The sequence below is a fragment of the Epinephelus lanceolatus genome, chromosome 21, assembly GCF_041903045.1.
Source record: "Epinephelus lanceolatus isolate andai-2023 chromosome 21, ASM4190304v1, whole genome shotgun sequence".
NCBI lineage: Eukaryota > Metazoa > Chordata > Actinopteri > Perciformes > Serranidae > Epinephelus > Epinephelus lanceolatus.
Window position 1 is genome coordinate 34,873,456 of NC_135754.1, and position 18,401 is coordinate 34,891,856.

Below are 18,401 nucleotides of genomic sequence, written 5' to 3' on the forward strand. Positions count from 1 at the left end.
TAAGCAGTTGAATATGGGTGGATGGATTCCACTGTAGTTAGCTTTGAAGAGAGCAGAGATAAGTTTCACGTTCAGTTCAGTTCCCAGTCAGAAAGGTCTGTTTGTCAAGTCCTGAGTATATGACTGGATAAACGATTGGATTGTGCTGCACAAGTTGTCTGAGAGATTGTAAACTATTAAACATGGACCCCAATGACTTCAATTCATTACGAATTTTCTCAAATTTTGGCTTTTTTGTTTACCGTGGAGGCATGTGAGAAAAAGCATTTACTTTCGGAAATCAAAGTAGCACGGGGTGAGTAACTGATATACAAGTGACCTTTCAGGGGGTGAAGTGTACCTTTAATATTCTGTAGCTAGAAGGTTATCAGCTGACTGTAGCAAAAAGTAATATCTGTGAAAGTATGAGATTTTTTTTTTAACCGAATGTGATGTGAACTGAGCGAGGCAGCTCAGTGACAAAGGAGAGACGGTGATGAAGGAATCCAAAGTGCAGCTGTGTTTCAGGTGAGCATTCAGCAGCCTTCAGGCGCTCTGACAAGTTACGCAACATGTCCCTGGAAGACGACCAGCAGCTGACAGAGCTTCGTCCTAAAGGTCGCGCTGAGCTGCAGGAAACTTCTGCAGCAACTTCTCACACTTTTCTGTTTTGGCTGCAAAGGTCACAAAGCTCAGAGCCTCCGCACATATTTAAGTTATACATTTTAAAGAAAAGGTTTCCAGGTCGCTCACATTTCCAATTTTATTTTAGCAACCATGAAATCATCTGCTGGTGAAAACTGAGAAACACAGGGCAGGTTTCTAAAAAAGTTTCTCCACCTTCACAAACATGTTCAAAACATCACATATGAACTTGTTTCAGGGAAATTTAATATTGAAAAGACATCAAACATGGGAGTTAACATCTGTGTTTCCTTCAAATCCTCTTTTCTGTTCTGAGGTTTGATTTGCTCACTCAACAGTTCTTCTGTGTTACAGAGTTTATTTAGTGTCTGAGCCTCCAGGTCTTTTTCAGTCTTCATCATTTACAGCTGCAAAACCAAACTGGCCGTTTTAGTTTGAGACTGATCGCTTGCCTGCAGCTTGAACACCATCTAGCAATCTCCAAGAGTCAGACCTCATCAACCTTTTCATGCTCAAATAGAAACCAAAGATCTGCCGCTCAGAAATATTAGTCCCTGCACTCAGACAGGATTATTCAGACTGTGTTAATGTTTTGTCCACGGGGTAACTATATAAGCGCTTGAGAGTGAAAAAATTCCATGTTTGAAAACCCTGAGACAAAAAGATAAAGACAATCCAGAGTCAGAAAACCCTCAGAAATCCCCAAGTCCAAGTCATAAAGCTTCAAGGCCGGAACAAGTCATCATCTAAAAGCTTTGCAGAACAAGAAATGTCCAAGTAAAAGAAAAAACCTCCGCGAACCTCTGACAGTCTCCATCCATGTCAGTGAAAACATGGATGCTTCACACACAGAAGATCTATACAATCAGCACAGTTTCAAGATTAGAGTCACCAATTCAGTATCTGACCAAATGTCTTCCCTTCTGTTCCTGAGATATGACGTTAAAACATGATGATGTCACAGTCAAGCTGACCTTTGACCTTTTGACCTTCATTATTTTATCCTGTTAGACATTTAAGATAAGACAAGACAAGATAAGAGAAGTAGAAATAACACATTTGTGCCCATTTTTTTTTTTAAATCCCTTAAGGTGTTCTTGGGATATTGCATTCACAAGTGCGAGACAGACATGGTCACAGTGACCTTGATTTTTGACTGCCAAAATCAAATCAGTTAATCGTAGAGCCCTAGTGGACATTTGTGCCAAATTTGAAAAACTCCCTTGAGGTGTTCTTGAGATATTGCATTCACAAGAGTGAGACAGATGAGGTCACAGTGACCTTGACTTTTGAGAACCGAAATCTGATCAGTTTAATCATTGAGTCCAAGTGGATGTTTGTGCCAAATTTAGAAAACTCTGTCATGGTGTTCTTAAGATATCAAGTTTCCAAGAATGAGACAGATGCAAGGTCACAGTGACCTTTCACCATCAAAATCTAATTTGAAAAATGCTGAGTCCAGGTGGATGTTTGTGCCAGATTTAAAAAAAAAATCCCTGAAGGTGTCCTTGAGATATTTTGTTCACAAGAGTGAGACAGATGAGGTCATAGCGACCTTGACTTTTGAGAACCGAAATCTGATCAGTTTAAACCTAAGGGGACAGAAAAGTCTTGGTCCACGGCAAAATAAAACCATTGAGTCAAAAACTGAGTAGAAAAACGCTCATAATCAAGACAAGTCTGAGTCAAACAATCCAGAGGACACATCCAGGGGACAAAAAACCTCTTTAGACATACCCAAATCTGTGTGAGAAAAAAGTACTCTGGATTGAGGCAACAAGCCGTCCAGACTTTGAGAGGTCAGACTCAGAAGCTAAGACAAGTCCAGGTCTAGACCTGCTGAAGACCTGCACAAGTCAAGTTCAGCTCTGCTTTTATTGTCTCAAGATGAAGAAAACTGAATCCCTCACAAGTCCGACAGGAAACACTGAGACAAAGACTCCTCATTATCAAGGCAAGACTCAAAACAAGCCCGACTGTGACGAGCTCTGCTCACCTTCCATCACGTAGACCAGAGAGCCCACGTCGCCCTCTTTGATGATGCAGGCGTCTTTCCCATAATCCACCGGGTACATACAGTCCACGATCTCCTGGATCTGAGACAGCTCCAGGTTCTTCATGAAGTCATTATCCAAGATGGCGTCCTTTATCAGCTCCTTCGACCTGAGAGGAGAGGAGAGGAGAGGAGAGGAGAGGATGTCAGTTTTCTGGTGAAGGGGATTTTGAAACAGTAACACACAGATAGCAGAAGGACGAGAGGAGGCTGCTGAAATCAGTGGCCCGACTGCAGGTTAACAGCCACAGTGTACATCCTGTGAGTCAGACTATGACACCACTGACAGGTGACGGATGACACGGACTGTGTCCTTTATTAAAATGACAGATTTCTCTGGGTTTGAACATTGTTGGAAACTTTAAAGTCAGTACACAACTCAGCTACATATATAACATTGGTCTCAGTGTTTTTAGCCATTTTAATGCTGAAATATAAATGCTGTTTAATAAAATAAAATAAAGGAATTTAACTCCCTGGATTAAATCAGAGGGTAAAGTCTTGGTGTGATCCTTGATAAAAGGGGGAATAAATAACAACAAAAACAAAACAAAAAACTCAGTATAATTTGTCCTTACAGACTAAAGGAACATAAACACCTTACAGGGTAATCAAGGACATGCGATTTAAGGTAGCCAACAACCTGGTTTTATACATCTGAAGAACTCAGAACCAGACCAAGCCTCTAATGGAGACACGCCTTTATTTGTCTAAATGTGTAGCCACAGCGGGCTGGTAAAATCTGCACTGACACACACAGACACACACACACAAACACAGAAGTGAACAACCTGCTTCATACCTCCTTCTTCTGGCGCGTTCGTCTGACAGTAAAGACAATCTGAAACTAAACTGAGTCTCCGTCAGTCCTTCTGGTCGATGACAGCCGACAGTTTGATTCATAACTTTAACATTTACTGATGTTTTCTCGGCTGGTTTCACCGTCTGTCTTCATCAGCAGCTTAATGTCAGAGAGTCGGCCCACGGTGAAAACCACCACCTGTCTGCCCCTCACACACACCTGTCTGCTGCAGCCTCACACACTCTCCTCTCCTGGATAAACAGCGTTCGATCCAGGACTCATTAGTGCTCGTCTACAGGTGCCAACACTGAATCCACATTTCAGACGGGCAGAACCAGGCGTCGTGAACGTTTAGCGGTCAGCAGAAATCTAAGGGGGTCTGGGGGAACGCTCCACTGCAGAGATTTTCATTAACCATTTACTGCAGCTGTATGTGCTGTTTTTGAAGCCTGCCTTAAAAAAAACCTGCACGTCATTTGGGAAAAACATTTGGATATTTAAGAGGAAAAAATCCTTCTGTCGAGCCTCCATCATACATCAACTGTCTTCATCATTCTGAAACTGCAACAAACATTATGATGACTAATTTTCACTCCTGTCAGCTAAAACAATACAAAAAATGTTTGATGTTACTATTTGTAAGTTACATAACACAGGAATTTGGCTTAAAGAGAATTACCGTAAAACTTCTATTAGTAGCCCATAGGGCCGTAACGGTACATGTATTTGTGTCGAACCGTTCGGTACGCGACTTTCGGTTCGGCACGACCCTGTACCGAATTATTGGACGCAGGATATTATTTTTATTTTATTTTGTTTTATTTTAATTCCGTTTTTGCGAGCCGAACCATTTAAAATATCTAGTTCCCCGACGGACATAATTGAATTACGGACCGAGTCCCGTAAATCTCCGCTTTCACTTTGTGCAGCGCATTCTCGCATTTTGACAACATGGCAAGTGAGCCTGACGAACCTGAAGACCCACCCGCAAACCTTAAGTCCTCCGTTTGGGAACACTTTGGTTTCAGGGTAAAATACAAAGATGGAAATAAACAAGTTGACAAGACAAAAGCAGTGTGCCGACACTGCAGAACAGCGGTCGGGTATGTACTTGGAAACACGTCTAACATGCTAACGCATCTAAAGCGACATCACCCGAGTTTGAACGTTAACCGGCACGACTAGAAAAAGCAATCTGGTGCAAACTACGATATCGTCGTCGTTTAAAAAGAAAGAGCGTTTCCCTGACCATCGCGCTAAAGAAATAACCAACGCCACTGGAGCTGAGTAAAATTGTTTAAGCTGCACTTTAGATATAAGCATGTTTTGTTTACTGCACTTTAACAAAGTGGGAAAGCTAAGTAAGTTCCTAGTAAAACTGAATCTGAGCAGGCTTTAAAGCTGACCAGCTGCACTATACTTTTTATTTTAATTGAGTAAAACTGTTAAAGCAGAAATGTATATTTATATTTTTCATTCAAAAATGTGTTAAAAAAACAGCAGGATTTTATTTTTCACTTTTATATTTCTATTTTCATTCAAACAATGTGAAAAAGAGTTAACTGCTGTGGTGGTATGTTTTAATAAGGTTACCAATAAGTAAAAGATATTTAATAGTTGTCTATTTTTTTCATTACTGTACCGAAAAAAAACGAACCGTGACTTGCATACCAAGGTACGTACCGAACCGAGATTTTTGTGTACCGTTACACCCCTAGTAGCCCAGGCTATTATTTGCTTAAAACACTGAACTCAACAGCCCTATATTCAGGACATTTAAAATAAACACAAGAAGTCTGTGCTCTAGAGAAAGGATCAGCACTCAGTAAATAACCTCCTAAGCCCTGTGATAAGCTATTATGGCAAGGCTTATCAGGTGGGAACCTCCTTTCACCAGTGTTTCGTCTAGTTGGTCCCACGACACCTCCAGGAGGCTAGACAGTGATCTCTGGCGTCCCAGAGACACTCCCCTAATGCCAGGTCTCACTGCTCCCCGCACCAACCCAACAACCTCCTTTACCTTACTTACGCATGGCTTTCTCAGCCCAAACAGCACTGCCACCTTCAACAAACCCAGGCTCCGTATATGCAAGCTCCAGGTAGAGACAGTGCTGATACTACCCTTTCCTAGCACATTCACCATACTCTATTTCACATGCTACATAGCATAACTCCAGTATAAGCTAAAGTTAAAGGAGATAGATAAACTCACAGGATCAGCAAACACACTCACCTTGCAGCATGGTCTCAAACCAAAGGGATTCAAATAGGCCACTCCCACACTTAAATAACCTTCCTCTCCCTGGATTTCCTGCTGAGAGCACTGACTGGTGGATCTCTCCACCTGATCTCAAGGAGTTATGTACCCTGGGATAAAATTCTGACAGTGTGACTGCTGTTACCACCAACGTCTGCTAACCAACCAATAGAAATGCAGCATGAAATGACCCAAACAAACAGACGGACAGCAGCTCACCATGGAGGCAAAATTAAGCGCTAAAAGAAATGTGAGGAAAACCTTGTGAAGCCTTGTGACGTGTCCTCCAGCTCTGACCATGATCGGGTAAAGAAGAACGAAGCATGGAAGGAAATAGAGGCGGAGCTACAGCTGCCAGGTGAGACCAACTACATGTATGAAGTGAGCCATTTGACACACTGCTGAGAGTCTCTGTTCCAGGACTGGATCGGTAGTTACTATTAGTGTTACAAATGTCAGTGGGATTTTGAATGATGTTTCCTTCTTAAACAGAACCTATAAGTTCTGGTTTCACTTTGAAAGTCTCAACATAGTTTCAGCTGTTTAGCAAAAGGTCAGTTGTTTTTTTCTCATTTAAAACTTCTATCCTCCCTTATGATTGCAAAACAAACTCACCCAAACTTGTTTTAAATTATTAAATAATAAAGAGACGTCGCTACTTCTTGTAAAAGTTTAGTTCAAACATTCAGCCTCTGCTTTGGTCAGAGTTTATCCTGATAAACAATCACACATTAAATCTAAAATTGAGTTTGATTGTTGTCTTCTCCGGAATAAATTAATGTAGATTCTCAATTAGCGTCTTGTAATTACATATTTCGTCAGCAGCTGGTGCCTCACATGACACGAACACTCAGATATCTGCAGTATATTCCAGTTCCAGAGCCGAGGAGAGATGAGGAGCTCCTTCCTCCTTCAAACATGGACAAATGAAAAGCAGCTGAGCCTCCGTCATCAAACACTGAGCTGTATGAGACAGAGAGAGGAGAGGAGGAGATCACAGCGTAGCCAGAGGTTTCCTTCCTGCCGACTCAATAAAACACATTTTAATTGAAATAGAAAGAAACAGAGAGAAGGAAAGATGAAGAGGGGAAAACAAATAGTCCAAAAATCCACTCTCAGCTGTCGACTGAATCACAGATTAACTTTCAGAGGCTCAGAAAAAAAAAATGTGACCACTGAAGTCTCCTGAGGAGCTTCAGAGGGTTTAACAGACCTGAGAACAGTTCAGACTGTGACTGATCTAACAGAAGCCTGTTCACACCTGATTATCAAAGAGTTAATCTGGAACAAACTCCAGAGCTCTGGCTGCATCTGGAAACTCTTTCCACTCCTTCAGGACAGCAGAATTCAATCTATAAATCTATTTTAAAAAACACACCAAAACACACATATCTACATTTGGTGAGTTCACACAAAGCCAAAAACAGTATGTCACAAACAATCATTGCACTGGGACATAAAACAAGTGATAAAAAAGGACTGTAATAATAGTAATAATTATTAAAGTATGTGTTCTCATGCCTGAACCTCAGAATGATGACTGTTCTGGATAGGTTTTCTGTTTTTGACTTTCTACCTGCTTTTAGCCTCAGTAAACGAGATGTTTTATCAAAGGCCCAAAGTGTTTCAGCAGCTGGAGGCGGCTTTTTGTAATTGTTTTTAATGAGAATGAAACTTTTTGCTTGCTGTTTTTTATGTTGCTACACACCCAGTGTTTCTGCGCTCTAGGCGCCTGGTGTTTTTGCCGGAGCGCTTTGAACTCGTCAAGTTGGAAAAACTTCAACTCAGAGCAGAAAAACTCCCCACGTCATCTCTTTTTTTGTCATCTTTTTTCCCACTGTCCAAATGGATGATTTGAGCAACATTTAACAAAGGTAATGTTACAAAATCCGGCTCCATTACAACTCACAAGGTTCACTGACAAAACAAATGTCTTATACTAAACATGTTTTTCCTACAAATACAACATGCTAACGTATGAGGGAGTATTCGGGCCATATTGAAGGAAAAAAAAATTAGGAGATTTTGAGAATAAAGTCGTAATATTACGACAATAAAGTCAGAATTTAATGAGAAAAAAGCCATAATATTACGAGAATAAAGTCGTAATTAGGGTTATCAAAAGTATCGATATTCTGAAAAGTATCGATACTCAAACGCTGTATCCGGATACAATACTAATTTACAAAAGTATCAATACTAACAGTGCATGCCACCACAGCGCCTGTCGGGTGCACGCGACAGGTCTGACGGACACACGTTGTGCAGGCAGCGTCTGGCAGGCACAGAGCCCTCGCTGCAACCTGGCTTGTTGTCGTCGCTGTGCATGCATGCACACATTTCTGTTGCTGTAATATGGCCAGCGCGGCTGCAGGAGGATCAGAGCAGCCAGTTTTGGTCAAAAATGATAAAGGAAAAAGCGCTCTTTGGAAATATTTAGTGAAGTGAACACAGCACGCTGCAGACGGCAGGTACAGCCCCTCCCCTCACTAGCAGCTGAGCAGCTGGTGTCACCAGCATCAAACTAAAATATAACTTCTAACATTAATGTGGGAGCTAAGCAGAAAACTTTATCAGTCATGCCCGTCTGTAACATTAATAGACAATGTTAGTTAGTTTCACAATTATGTGTGTCTGAAAAGTTACGTTAACTGCAAAGTCACAGACTGAAGCTGAAAAAACGTTTGGTTTCTCCCGTAACCCCTGGTTCTCTGATCACATAGTGAGGTAGAAACAGAAAATAAACAGGGCTGTAGATAAATACATTTGAATGGACAGATCTTGTTTCTGGTTGTTATTTATTTTGGGGGGATTTTTTGTTGTTATCATTGATGTTACTGTTCTGATCTTTATTTAAAAATGACATGCCTCTTAATTTTTTGCTGCTGTATCGAAAATGGTATTGAGTATTGAATATTTTCCTGGGTATCGATATCGAGTTTGAAATTTTAGTATCGTGACAACTCTAGTCGTAATATTACAAGAAAAAACTTGTGGCTATTCGGGAGGACCGGGACAATTCCCGGTGGGATGGTCTGATGTTTGGGCCGCGAGTGCTGGTGTTCAGTTATTTTTTTTATTGGGCCGGTGTTCAGTCATAGCACTGGGTATCACGTATGCTGCTACCGCTATCCCTGGGCCGCCTTCACTGGCGCCCTCTGAGGTGGAGACACTGGCTCCGCACAGCTGTGCGAGCTGCGCTCCGATTACGCGCACATCTCTAACGATTTGTGGAATCAACCACCGACACGCCTCCTCATCAGAAGAGTGGACGGAGAACGCCGAAGTCCCTGTGGCACCCAAGGTCGAGACAACGGCTCCATGGAGCTCAGCAGCTGCGTCTGACTACACATACATCTCCAACCACCACCGTTCAAGTTAATTAACAAGTCAATGAATTGCGTGGTGTTGTAACATACAACATAACATTATATAATTTAAATAATAGTATGATGCAACGCCACATAACTGGGAAACTTTGTCTTGTAGCCCCTGAGAAGCAAGATCCAGCACCAAGCACCAGCCATGAGCCCACAAGTCCAGAGTGGGCACTACTTATTTGAACAGAATATAGATTCTGATATTGTTTAAAAGGATGTTGTGTTGTTAAGAATAATGTTAGAGATGTGCACTCATGTTGACATAAATCTACATTGTGAAGCAACCCTTACTTGCACTGAATTGGAAATATTTTAGACAAATACACTGGATGACAAGGCTTTAGAGAACAGTGCGCTATTGTAGACTTAGCATGTAAGGTTATAATAGGCCGTGATCTAAAGTGGGCCGGTCTGAGGCATGAAACTCCAGGGCTGAAAATTAATCCCACTCCGGCCCTGCCTCCAAATGTGTGTCGGGGCAACACACCTGAGACAAAGAGCAGCTGTCACAAGCTGGTTCATCCTCTAACCCATTCTGTTTGTTGTTGGTTATTTCCTTAAAAACTACGATTTTTTTCTCGTAATATTACGACTTTATTCAATGTGGCCCTAATACTCCGTCGTACTAACATTATCAGCACAAGCCTATGGCATTTTACATTGTATAAATTAGCCTAGCGACTAGCAGAGATTTCCTCTGCTCATATTTCAGCCAGGATAAATCACAAACAGTGTGTGGAGGCTTTACTGTCTTCACAATTTATTGTTTCTTCTCTGTGAAATTAAAGTAAATAAAAGCTTTGTTTCCACTGAGGGAAATGGTTTTAGCTTACAGAGACAGACAGGAGGTCTGTTTATCCCCATAGATCCCAGCTGACAGACGTCCATCACTACTTCTGTTATTCTTATCTTCAGACAAAAAAGTGTCTGAAGATAAGAAAATATTGAGCAATTCTAAAAAGAAGATAAAATGAAAAAATCAATCTACTACATCTGTTCGTTTGAAACATTAGTTTCATTATTGTTAGGAATTCTATTCATCAGCAAACAAACATCTTCACAGAGCGGGACTCTGAGGCTGCTGATTGGCGGAAACATCCTCTGTGCAGCTTCACCTCAACTTAGTCTTTCATGTCTTAAACTTTGAAACTCAGCCGACAGTTTGGACCAAATAAGATTTGCGTTTGAAATATTGGTTTTGTGGGAATTATCTGAGCTGAGGCGGCTGACACTTCCCTCTGAGGCTGCTGAGAGACTCTGGAGCAGGAGAGATAACGCTGTGGTAAAGAGACAAAAACACCTAAAGGTCTACCCAAGAATAGATTGATAGTTTTATTTTATCCGATAGATGAGACGAGCGCCGAGAGGATCTATTAGAGCTGGATTTTATTTTGGTGAATCAGGGGAAGAAATATTTCAGCCTGGCTTCAGTATCTGCATGTAAATTGGACTCTGGAGGAAACTAACTTGAATGAAGACACATTGTGGCCTGATGGAGGGGAGTGACGAAGGAGACCCTCATTTTATTACTACATGAGTCACAGGGTAGCGAGGAGAGGGGGAGAAGGGGAAAATGGAGATGGAGGAATGCTGAGGAAAAAGTTAACAGGGAGACAGAGGATGAATTTAAAAAGAGAAAAAGTGAGAACATAAATAAGATGAAGTACACAGGAAAACAACAAGCAGAACAACAAAGAAAGAAAGAGAAAGTAAATTACTGAAATGTAAAAGGAGGTAATTCAAGTGGAAAAACAAAGAGACAATGAACAGAGACAAAGCGCCATGTGACAAAAGAGAGACTTTCATGTCCTGCAGGACAGCTTCCATCAAACTGAAAACATAAAGGAACCAAATAAAACTAGGGAATGCCGTTTCTGAAGAAATTGTGGATGTGAGTGCTGCATGCTGAACGTTGAATAATATATTAATGTATGAATGAAGTGGAATCTTAAAAGGTTTTTTTGGAAAGCTAACGCTACACTGCCACGCTGGCTTTAATGTGGAAGAAGAAGGTAAAGTGATAGGAATGATTGAAATGACGTAACAACGGTCAGTGCAAACCAAAATCATCGACCCACTGAGGACTGGATTCAACATCACAGCGAAAGTCAAAGTGAAAAATTGAAATCACAGGCTGTACAGCCCCCCCCTGCCTGTATGTAGTAATGACAACGTCTGGGCTCCTGATGAGTCGATAGATGGTGTCCTGGGGGATCTCCTCCCAGACCTGGATCTGGGCATTAGTGAGCTCCTGGACAGTCTGTGGTGGACGCACCGATACATAACGCCCCATGGGTGCTCAGTTGGTTTTAGGTCAGAGGAACGAGAGGGCCAGTCAGTGACATCAATGCCTTCATCATCCAGGAACTGTCTACTCAATCTGGACACATGAGGCCAGGTATTGTCCTGCACCAGGAGGAACCCAGGGCCCGCTGCACCAAGAGGAACCTGGGGCCCACTGCACCAGGAGGAACCCTGGGGCCCACTGCACCAAGAGGAACCTGGGGCCCACTGTACCAGGAGGAAGCCACGGCCCGCTGCACCAGGAGGAGCCCAGGGCCCACTGCACCAGGAGGAACCTGGGGCCCACTGTACCAGGAGGAAGCCACGGCCCGCTGCACCAGGAGGAAGCCAGGGCCCTCTGCACCAGGAGGAAGCCAGGGCCCACTGCACTGGGAGGAACCCAGGGCCCACTGCACCAGGAGGAAGCCAGGACCCACTGAACCAGGAGGAAGCCAGGGCCCACTGCACCAGGAGGAACCCAGGACCCACTGAACCAGGAGGAACCCAGGACCCACTGCACCAGGAGGAACCCAGGACCCACTGAACCAGGAGGAAGCCGGGGCCCACTGAACCAGGAGGAAGCCAGGGCCCACTGCACCAGGAGGAACCCAGGACCCACTGAACCAGGAGGAACCCAGGGCCCACTGAACCAGGAGGAACCCAGGACCCACTGAACCAGGAGGAAGCCAGGGCCCACTGCACCAGGAGGAAGCCAGGGCCCACTGAACCAGGAGGAACCCAGGACCCACTGAACCAGGAGGAACCCAGGACCCACTGCACCAGGAGGAACCCAGGACCCACTGAACCAGGAGGAAGCCGGGGCCCACTGAACCAGGAGGAACCCAGGACCCACTGAACCAGGAGGAACCCAGGACCCACTGCACCGGGAGGAACCCAGGACCCACTGAACCAGGAGGAACCCAGGGCCCGCTGCACCGGAAGGAACCCAGGGCCCTCTGCACCAGGAGGAAGCCAGGGCCCACTGAACCAGGAGGAACCCAGGACCCACTGAACCAGGAGGAAGCCGGGGCCCACTGCACCAGGAGGAACCCAGGACCCACTGAACCAGGAGGAAGCCTGGGGCCCTCTGCACCAGGAGGAACCCAGGGCCCGCTGCACCAAGAGGAACCCAGGGCCCGCTGCACCGGAAGGAACCCAGGGCCCTCTGCACCAGGCCCTCTGCACCAGGAGGAAGCCAGGGCCCTCTGCACCAGGAGGAAGCCAGGGCCCTCTGCACCAGGAAGAACCCAGGGCCCACTGCACCAGGAGGAACCCAGGGCCCACTGCACCAGGAGGAACCCAGGGCCCACTGCACCAGGAGGAACCCAGGACCCACTGAACCAGGAGGAAGCCGGGGCCCTCTGCACCGGGAGGAACCCAGGACCCACTGAACCAGGAGGAACCCAGGGCCCGCTGCACCAAGAGGAACCCAGGGCCCGCTGCACCAGGCCCTCTGCACCAGGAGGAAGCCAGGGCCCTCTGCACCAGGAGGAACCCAGGGCCCACTGCACCAGGAGGAACCCAGGGCCCACTGCACCAGGAGGAACCCAGGGCCCACTGCACCAGGAGGAACCCAGGACCCACTGAACCAGGAGGAAGCCGGGGCCCTCTGCACCGGGAGGAACCCAGGACCCACTGAACCAGGAGGAACCCAGGGCCCGCTGCACCAAGAGGAACCCAGGGCCCGCTGCACCAGGCCCTCTGCACCAGGAGGAAGCCAGGGCCCTCTGCACCAGGAGGAACCCAGGGCCCACTGCACCAGGAGGAACCCAGAGCCCTCTGCACCAGGAGGAACCCAGGGCCTGCTGCACCGGAAGGAACCCAGGGCCCACTGTACCAGCACAAGGTCTGACAATCGCTCAGAGGACTTCTTCCCGGTACCTACCAGCCTAACAGCAGTCAGGGTAGCGCTGGAAATTACATGGTTATCTGTGTGACCGTCCAAGGATCTGCCTCCCCAGACCATCACTGACCCACCACCAAACCGGTCATGCTGGATGATGTCACCGGCAGCATAACGTTCACCACAGTGTCTTCAGACTCTTTCACGCCTGTCACATGTGCTCAGTGTGAACCTGCTCTCATCTGTGAAGAGAACGGGGCGCCGATGGTGGACCTGCCAGTTCTGGTGTTCTCTGGTGAATGATGGAGCTGCAAGGTGCTGGGCTGTGAGCACAGGTCCCACTAGAGGACGTGGGGCCCTCATGCCACCCTCATGGTGTGCATGTTTCTGACAGTGTGGTCAGAAACATGCACACCAGTAGCCTGCTGGAGGTCATGTTGTAGGGCTCTGGCAGTGCTCCTCCTGTTCCTCCTCACACAAAGGAGCAGATAGCGGTCCTGCTGCTGGGTTGATGCCCTTCTACGGCCCTGTCCAGCTCTCCTGGTGTAACGGCCGGTCTCCTGGTATCTGGTATCAAGGACACTAGCAGAAGACCAAACTAGAGAAGAATCAGTCAGGAAGGATAAGGAGGTATTTTTATCGTGTGCACACAAGGTAAGAACTTGTGTGGACTTTTTTTGGGACTCTCAGGGCTCTGTACATACTGTACACGCCCCTCGATACAAGCAGACATATGAGTGTTTCAAACAGAGACGTCAGTGTTTCAAGTAGAAAATGTTCTCACTGTAAGGAGACAAGTTTCACTACAGTTGGTGCTTCAGCGCTAAAGTAGAAACATCATTGTTGTGGTTTGAAAAATCTTTGTTGCAGGAACAAATGTTAGAACTCCATGTAGAAACGTGACAGTAGAAACCTCATAAGGATCATGTTTCCTGCTCTCCGGAGGTTCGTGATATTCATGATGCTTGTGGATGAAAAGCGTCTGACAGACAGGATATCATCCCCACTTTCAAAATAAGAGTCCTCTCTCAGCAGCAGATCTGTGACGGCTGAGTCTCAGCTGATCATTAACTCGTCTAAAAATGCTTATGAAGCGTTACTGCAGACAGCAGGAGAGCTGGTGGGTGATCACAGCCCACACACACTCAACTGTAATACCTTTATTTATGTTTTAAAATAACACACGCGCACACACACACACACACACACACACACACACGCGCGCGCACACACAGGCAAGCTGCAGGACACTGACAGCGACAAGTGGTGGGATGGCAAATGAAACCCTGTCATCTGCCTGTGTAGCGCTGTGTGTGTGTGTGTGTGTGTGTGTGTGTGTGTGTGTGTGTGTGGGCGCACACCACGCAGATTTAAAACCAACACAGTGGTTGTTGTTGCTGGCATGGACAGACAGAAAAAGACATTATATTCTACTGAGCTCTGAGAAATGGATGATAGCAGAGGGCTTGTGCACATAACACAGCATGTAACGCTGCACTACAGTCATTTAGGATTTCACTTCTGAGTAGAGTCAGTAGAAATGTCATCAACAAAAACATCATCATGATCAGTCCAAATATATTAACGACAATAAGAAATATCATCGTAAGATCACTACAGCTATAAATTCCATTGCTACAAATAAAATTACAAATAAATCAATATAAGTAGAGATCAGATTGTAACCAATAGAAACATTGTCACTTTTATTGTGCTGGAAGTTTTGTTGCTCCATCTGTGCCCAGAGTACACGTGGAGCAATGAATAACCGAACAATATGCTTATTCAGCGCTCCTAATTAACGGTGAAGCTCCAAAAAAAGAAAATCAAAAGGTGGCGGCAGATGTTTTAATCATGAGTGTGGGAAATCCTGTTATCGCTACCAGAAACATCATCACTAGGAGTGGAACCATTGCTCCAACCAGAAATAATGTCGCTCCAGTAGACTAGACTCTATGCCAACGAGTCCAAATTAAATTACAAGTTACAAGTAGACGCAAAATTGTTTCAACTGGAAAGATTTTCACGAGAGGTAGAAATGCTCTGATCACAAACAAAACTGTCATTGCGACAACTACAAGCAATATTGTTCCAAGTAGAGACATCACCAAGTAGAAATGTCACTGCTACAAGTACAAACAAAATTGGTGTGTCAGTCAGGACCACTTCTGTCAAAGGAAACTTTATTTCCATTTGCAGTGTTGTCTTTGGTGGTGTGGCTCTGTTCTGGGCCCTCTACACCCTTCCTCGGACCTAAGCGGAAAGCCTAAGGCGGAGAGAGCACACCTATCTGCCCTTCCACACGCATATGTGGAAAGTCTAGAAAGTCTGTGGTGGACAGAGCACAACTCTCCGCCCTTCCACACACGTACAAGGAAAGCCTAAGGCAGACCTCCCTGCTTCAGGTGTATCATATCTCGTTCATGACAATACCAGTACAATTTTTAATATGGTATGAAAATGTAATATCGTGATACTCATAATATTTTGACATGTTGATATATTGATGTCACACTGTTACCAACGGCAACAACAAGCATGGCTGAAAGCAGAATAATTACCAAATCTGCGGTGGATCCAAAATGAGGGGCAGCTTCAGTAGTGTTGAGTGGGGTCGCTCCTGGATGAGAGGTGAACAAGCAAATCTAGTTGCCTATGACATAGCACTTAAGATTACCACAGCCTGGATGACTGAGAACCTTCACCAACATGTTACGAGTTGACAAAAAACGTTTATATCGCTAGAAGTAGAAATGTTATGAGCAGAACTATCAATGTAGAAACATGACCACTACATGTAGAATTGCCCTGCTGTAAGTAGAAACTGTAGTACAAATGTCATTGTTTCAAGCAGAACCATTGTCATTTGTTTCCAAACCATTGAAACAAATGTATTGAAGCACAGACCGAACTGTGGTAGATAAATAAAATACTGTTCTAATCAGACCGAGTGAATCCAGCGATGCCTGAATCAACTGAATCAGAGTTCTGGAGGATCAGGACCTCCTGTTAGAAGCAGCCTCCTGCTGTCTGATTAATGAGCAAACTCAGAGGGAGGAGGACCACCTGCTGCACAGGTACACACTGAACAGGTACATCACAGTTCGTCTGTCACATTCACTAGCTGTGTGGGAGTCGCAGCGGCTGGACTGCAACATCAAGGTCTCAGGTTCAATCCCAGCAAACGTTTCTCCACCTACCTGCAGTTTTGCTGCAGCTCACATGTAAACATAAAGGGACTTCTGAATTAGAGTATATATACAGTGAGTCCTGAAGGCTGCAGTGTTTACAGCACACAAAGAAGGACACTCTCATGACTTCTTCAGCTGCTGCGGAAACGTCCTGGATTATATTTTATTCTAACACGAGCAGTTTCCATCCAAGTTTAACTCAATCTAAAGGGACGGTTCATCCCCAAATCAAAAATACATGTCTTTCTTTCACCTGTAGAGCTGTTTATCAGTCTAGCGTGTTTTGAGACCAGACCTCAGACCTTGTTATGAGCAGTGTCATGTAGGAACTATTTTCTTTTCACCAAACTACACCCACCAACGGTATCACTGCACAGACGGAAGGGTGAATTCTGGAGTTTTCAATTTGGGCTGTCATAAAAATACTAGGGATAGACCAATATGGATTTTTTAGGGCCGATGCCGATACCAATTTTTTTCCATCACCCTTGGCCGATGACCGATTATGGACTGCCGATTTTCTTGAGCCGATATTTGGGGCCGATACTGCTTTTGCTTCCTCAATTTACACCAAAAAAAATGACACAATGATAACAAATATTACAGGTCTCAAGTTTAAAATAAGAAACATTTATTGAACAGTAAAAAATACTAAAATACGATGGAAAGTTGAGGTAGAACAGGTAGAATATTATTATTATTATACATTCAAATAAAAAAAAGAGTTCAGTGCTCTTAAATCTTCCAGTAATGTCTTTATAAAATAAACAAATATTTAAGCTGAAGCATAAATAAAACAACAACTACTGTACACAGTAGGATTCAACAACTTTGTTCAACTTAACCACATACTTTCAAATGAAAAAAAGTGCCAGGGAAAAATAAATCCGCGAACCCACGCGCGTATCGGCCGATGCCGATACAAGTAAAAAAAAACCTCAAATATCGGCCCGATATATCGGCCGGCCGATGTATCGGTCTATCCTTAAAAAATACCATTTTTAGGGCCTTGAAGCTTCAGTGATAATTACCTTCAAAGCTTCGAGGAGACAGGACAGGACCACCGGAACCCCACTGTGCTTTAGTAGGACACAGTGCTGCTGCTTGTGTGTGACAATCAGAGTGATGCAGAGAAGGCAGAGAAGGTGGAAGGTGGACTATTACACGAACTGTTTCTGTAAGTTATTACGCCATGGGTCGGGACACATTTCATCTCGCCTATTCCTTTTCCTCAATGAACATTTAATTTGATTGCTTAAAGTGACAGTCAATGACTGCACTGACAATTCATTCTTACTGCGACGTTGTCACATGTCCATGTTTGGTCATGGACTTTCCATGTCCGCATATGACGTCCAAGGTACCCTGGGTGTGTTGGTTGATGTTCTGGGACGCCATGTCAACTTCAGCCTGTTACATGCATTGTCTGTTTTCAAAATACACTTCTGTTTTCACATGAAATGTACATTTTGCATACAGTCTCTTTCACAATAAAAGCATTAGGTAAGTACAACACTGTGAATTTACTTTTCCTTCAACAGACACACATGGTTTGGGAAGAAAGAACAGGGTTTGGCTTTACAATTAGGTTAAAGTCAGTGGCTGTTGGACTCATCCATCAGCCCTCCCACAGCATTTTCTCCTAATGCCACTGGTCGGCGACCAGCCATGTGTCATGCCGATGTGAAAGGATGCCTGTTTTCGTCAGTGTCTAACGCCGGAAGTCACCGATCAAGCACCCGTTTTTGAGGACTTTGGAGTGAGACTAGGTCAACACTGAAGACACTGACCTCATTCCGATCTGACACTCCATCTTCCTTTAATTTCCTCTACCAGTTTAGTGGTGATGTCGATTACTACGACAATGGCTGAAGCTATGAAGCATTCAGGTCAGCCCTATTTTTAAATTGTACTTTGTTTTTTTGACACTTTGAGCACCACAGGCTGAGTGACATCTAGTTCCATTAT

General features: G+C 44.5%; 1 protein-coding gene across 2 annotated transcripts in view; it reads right to left on the reverse strand.

The window, feature by feature from the left end:
• Positions 1–18,401, reverse strand: part of LOC117247266 (cGMP-dependent protein kinase 1) — a 95,810-nt gene that overhangs the window by 64,594 nt on the left and 12,815 nt on the right. For both annotated transcript variants that reach the window (XM_078163229.1, XM_033611675.2), the window contains exon 2: positions 2,621–2,787. In XM_078163229.1, the coding sequence (XP_078019355.1) occupies positions 2,621–2,787 (167 nt within the window). The remainder of the gene's footprint in view (positions 1–2,620; positions 2,788–18,401) is intronic.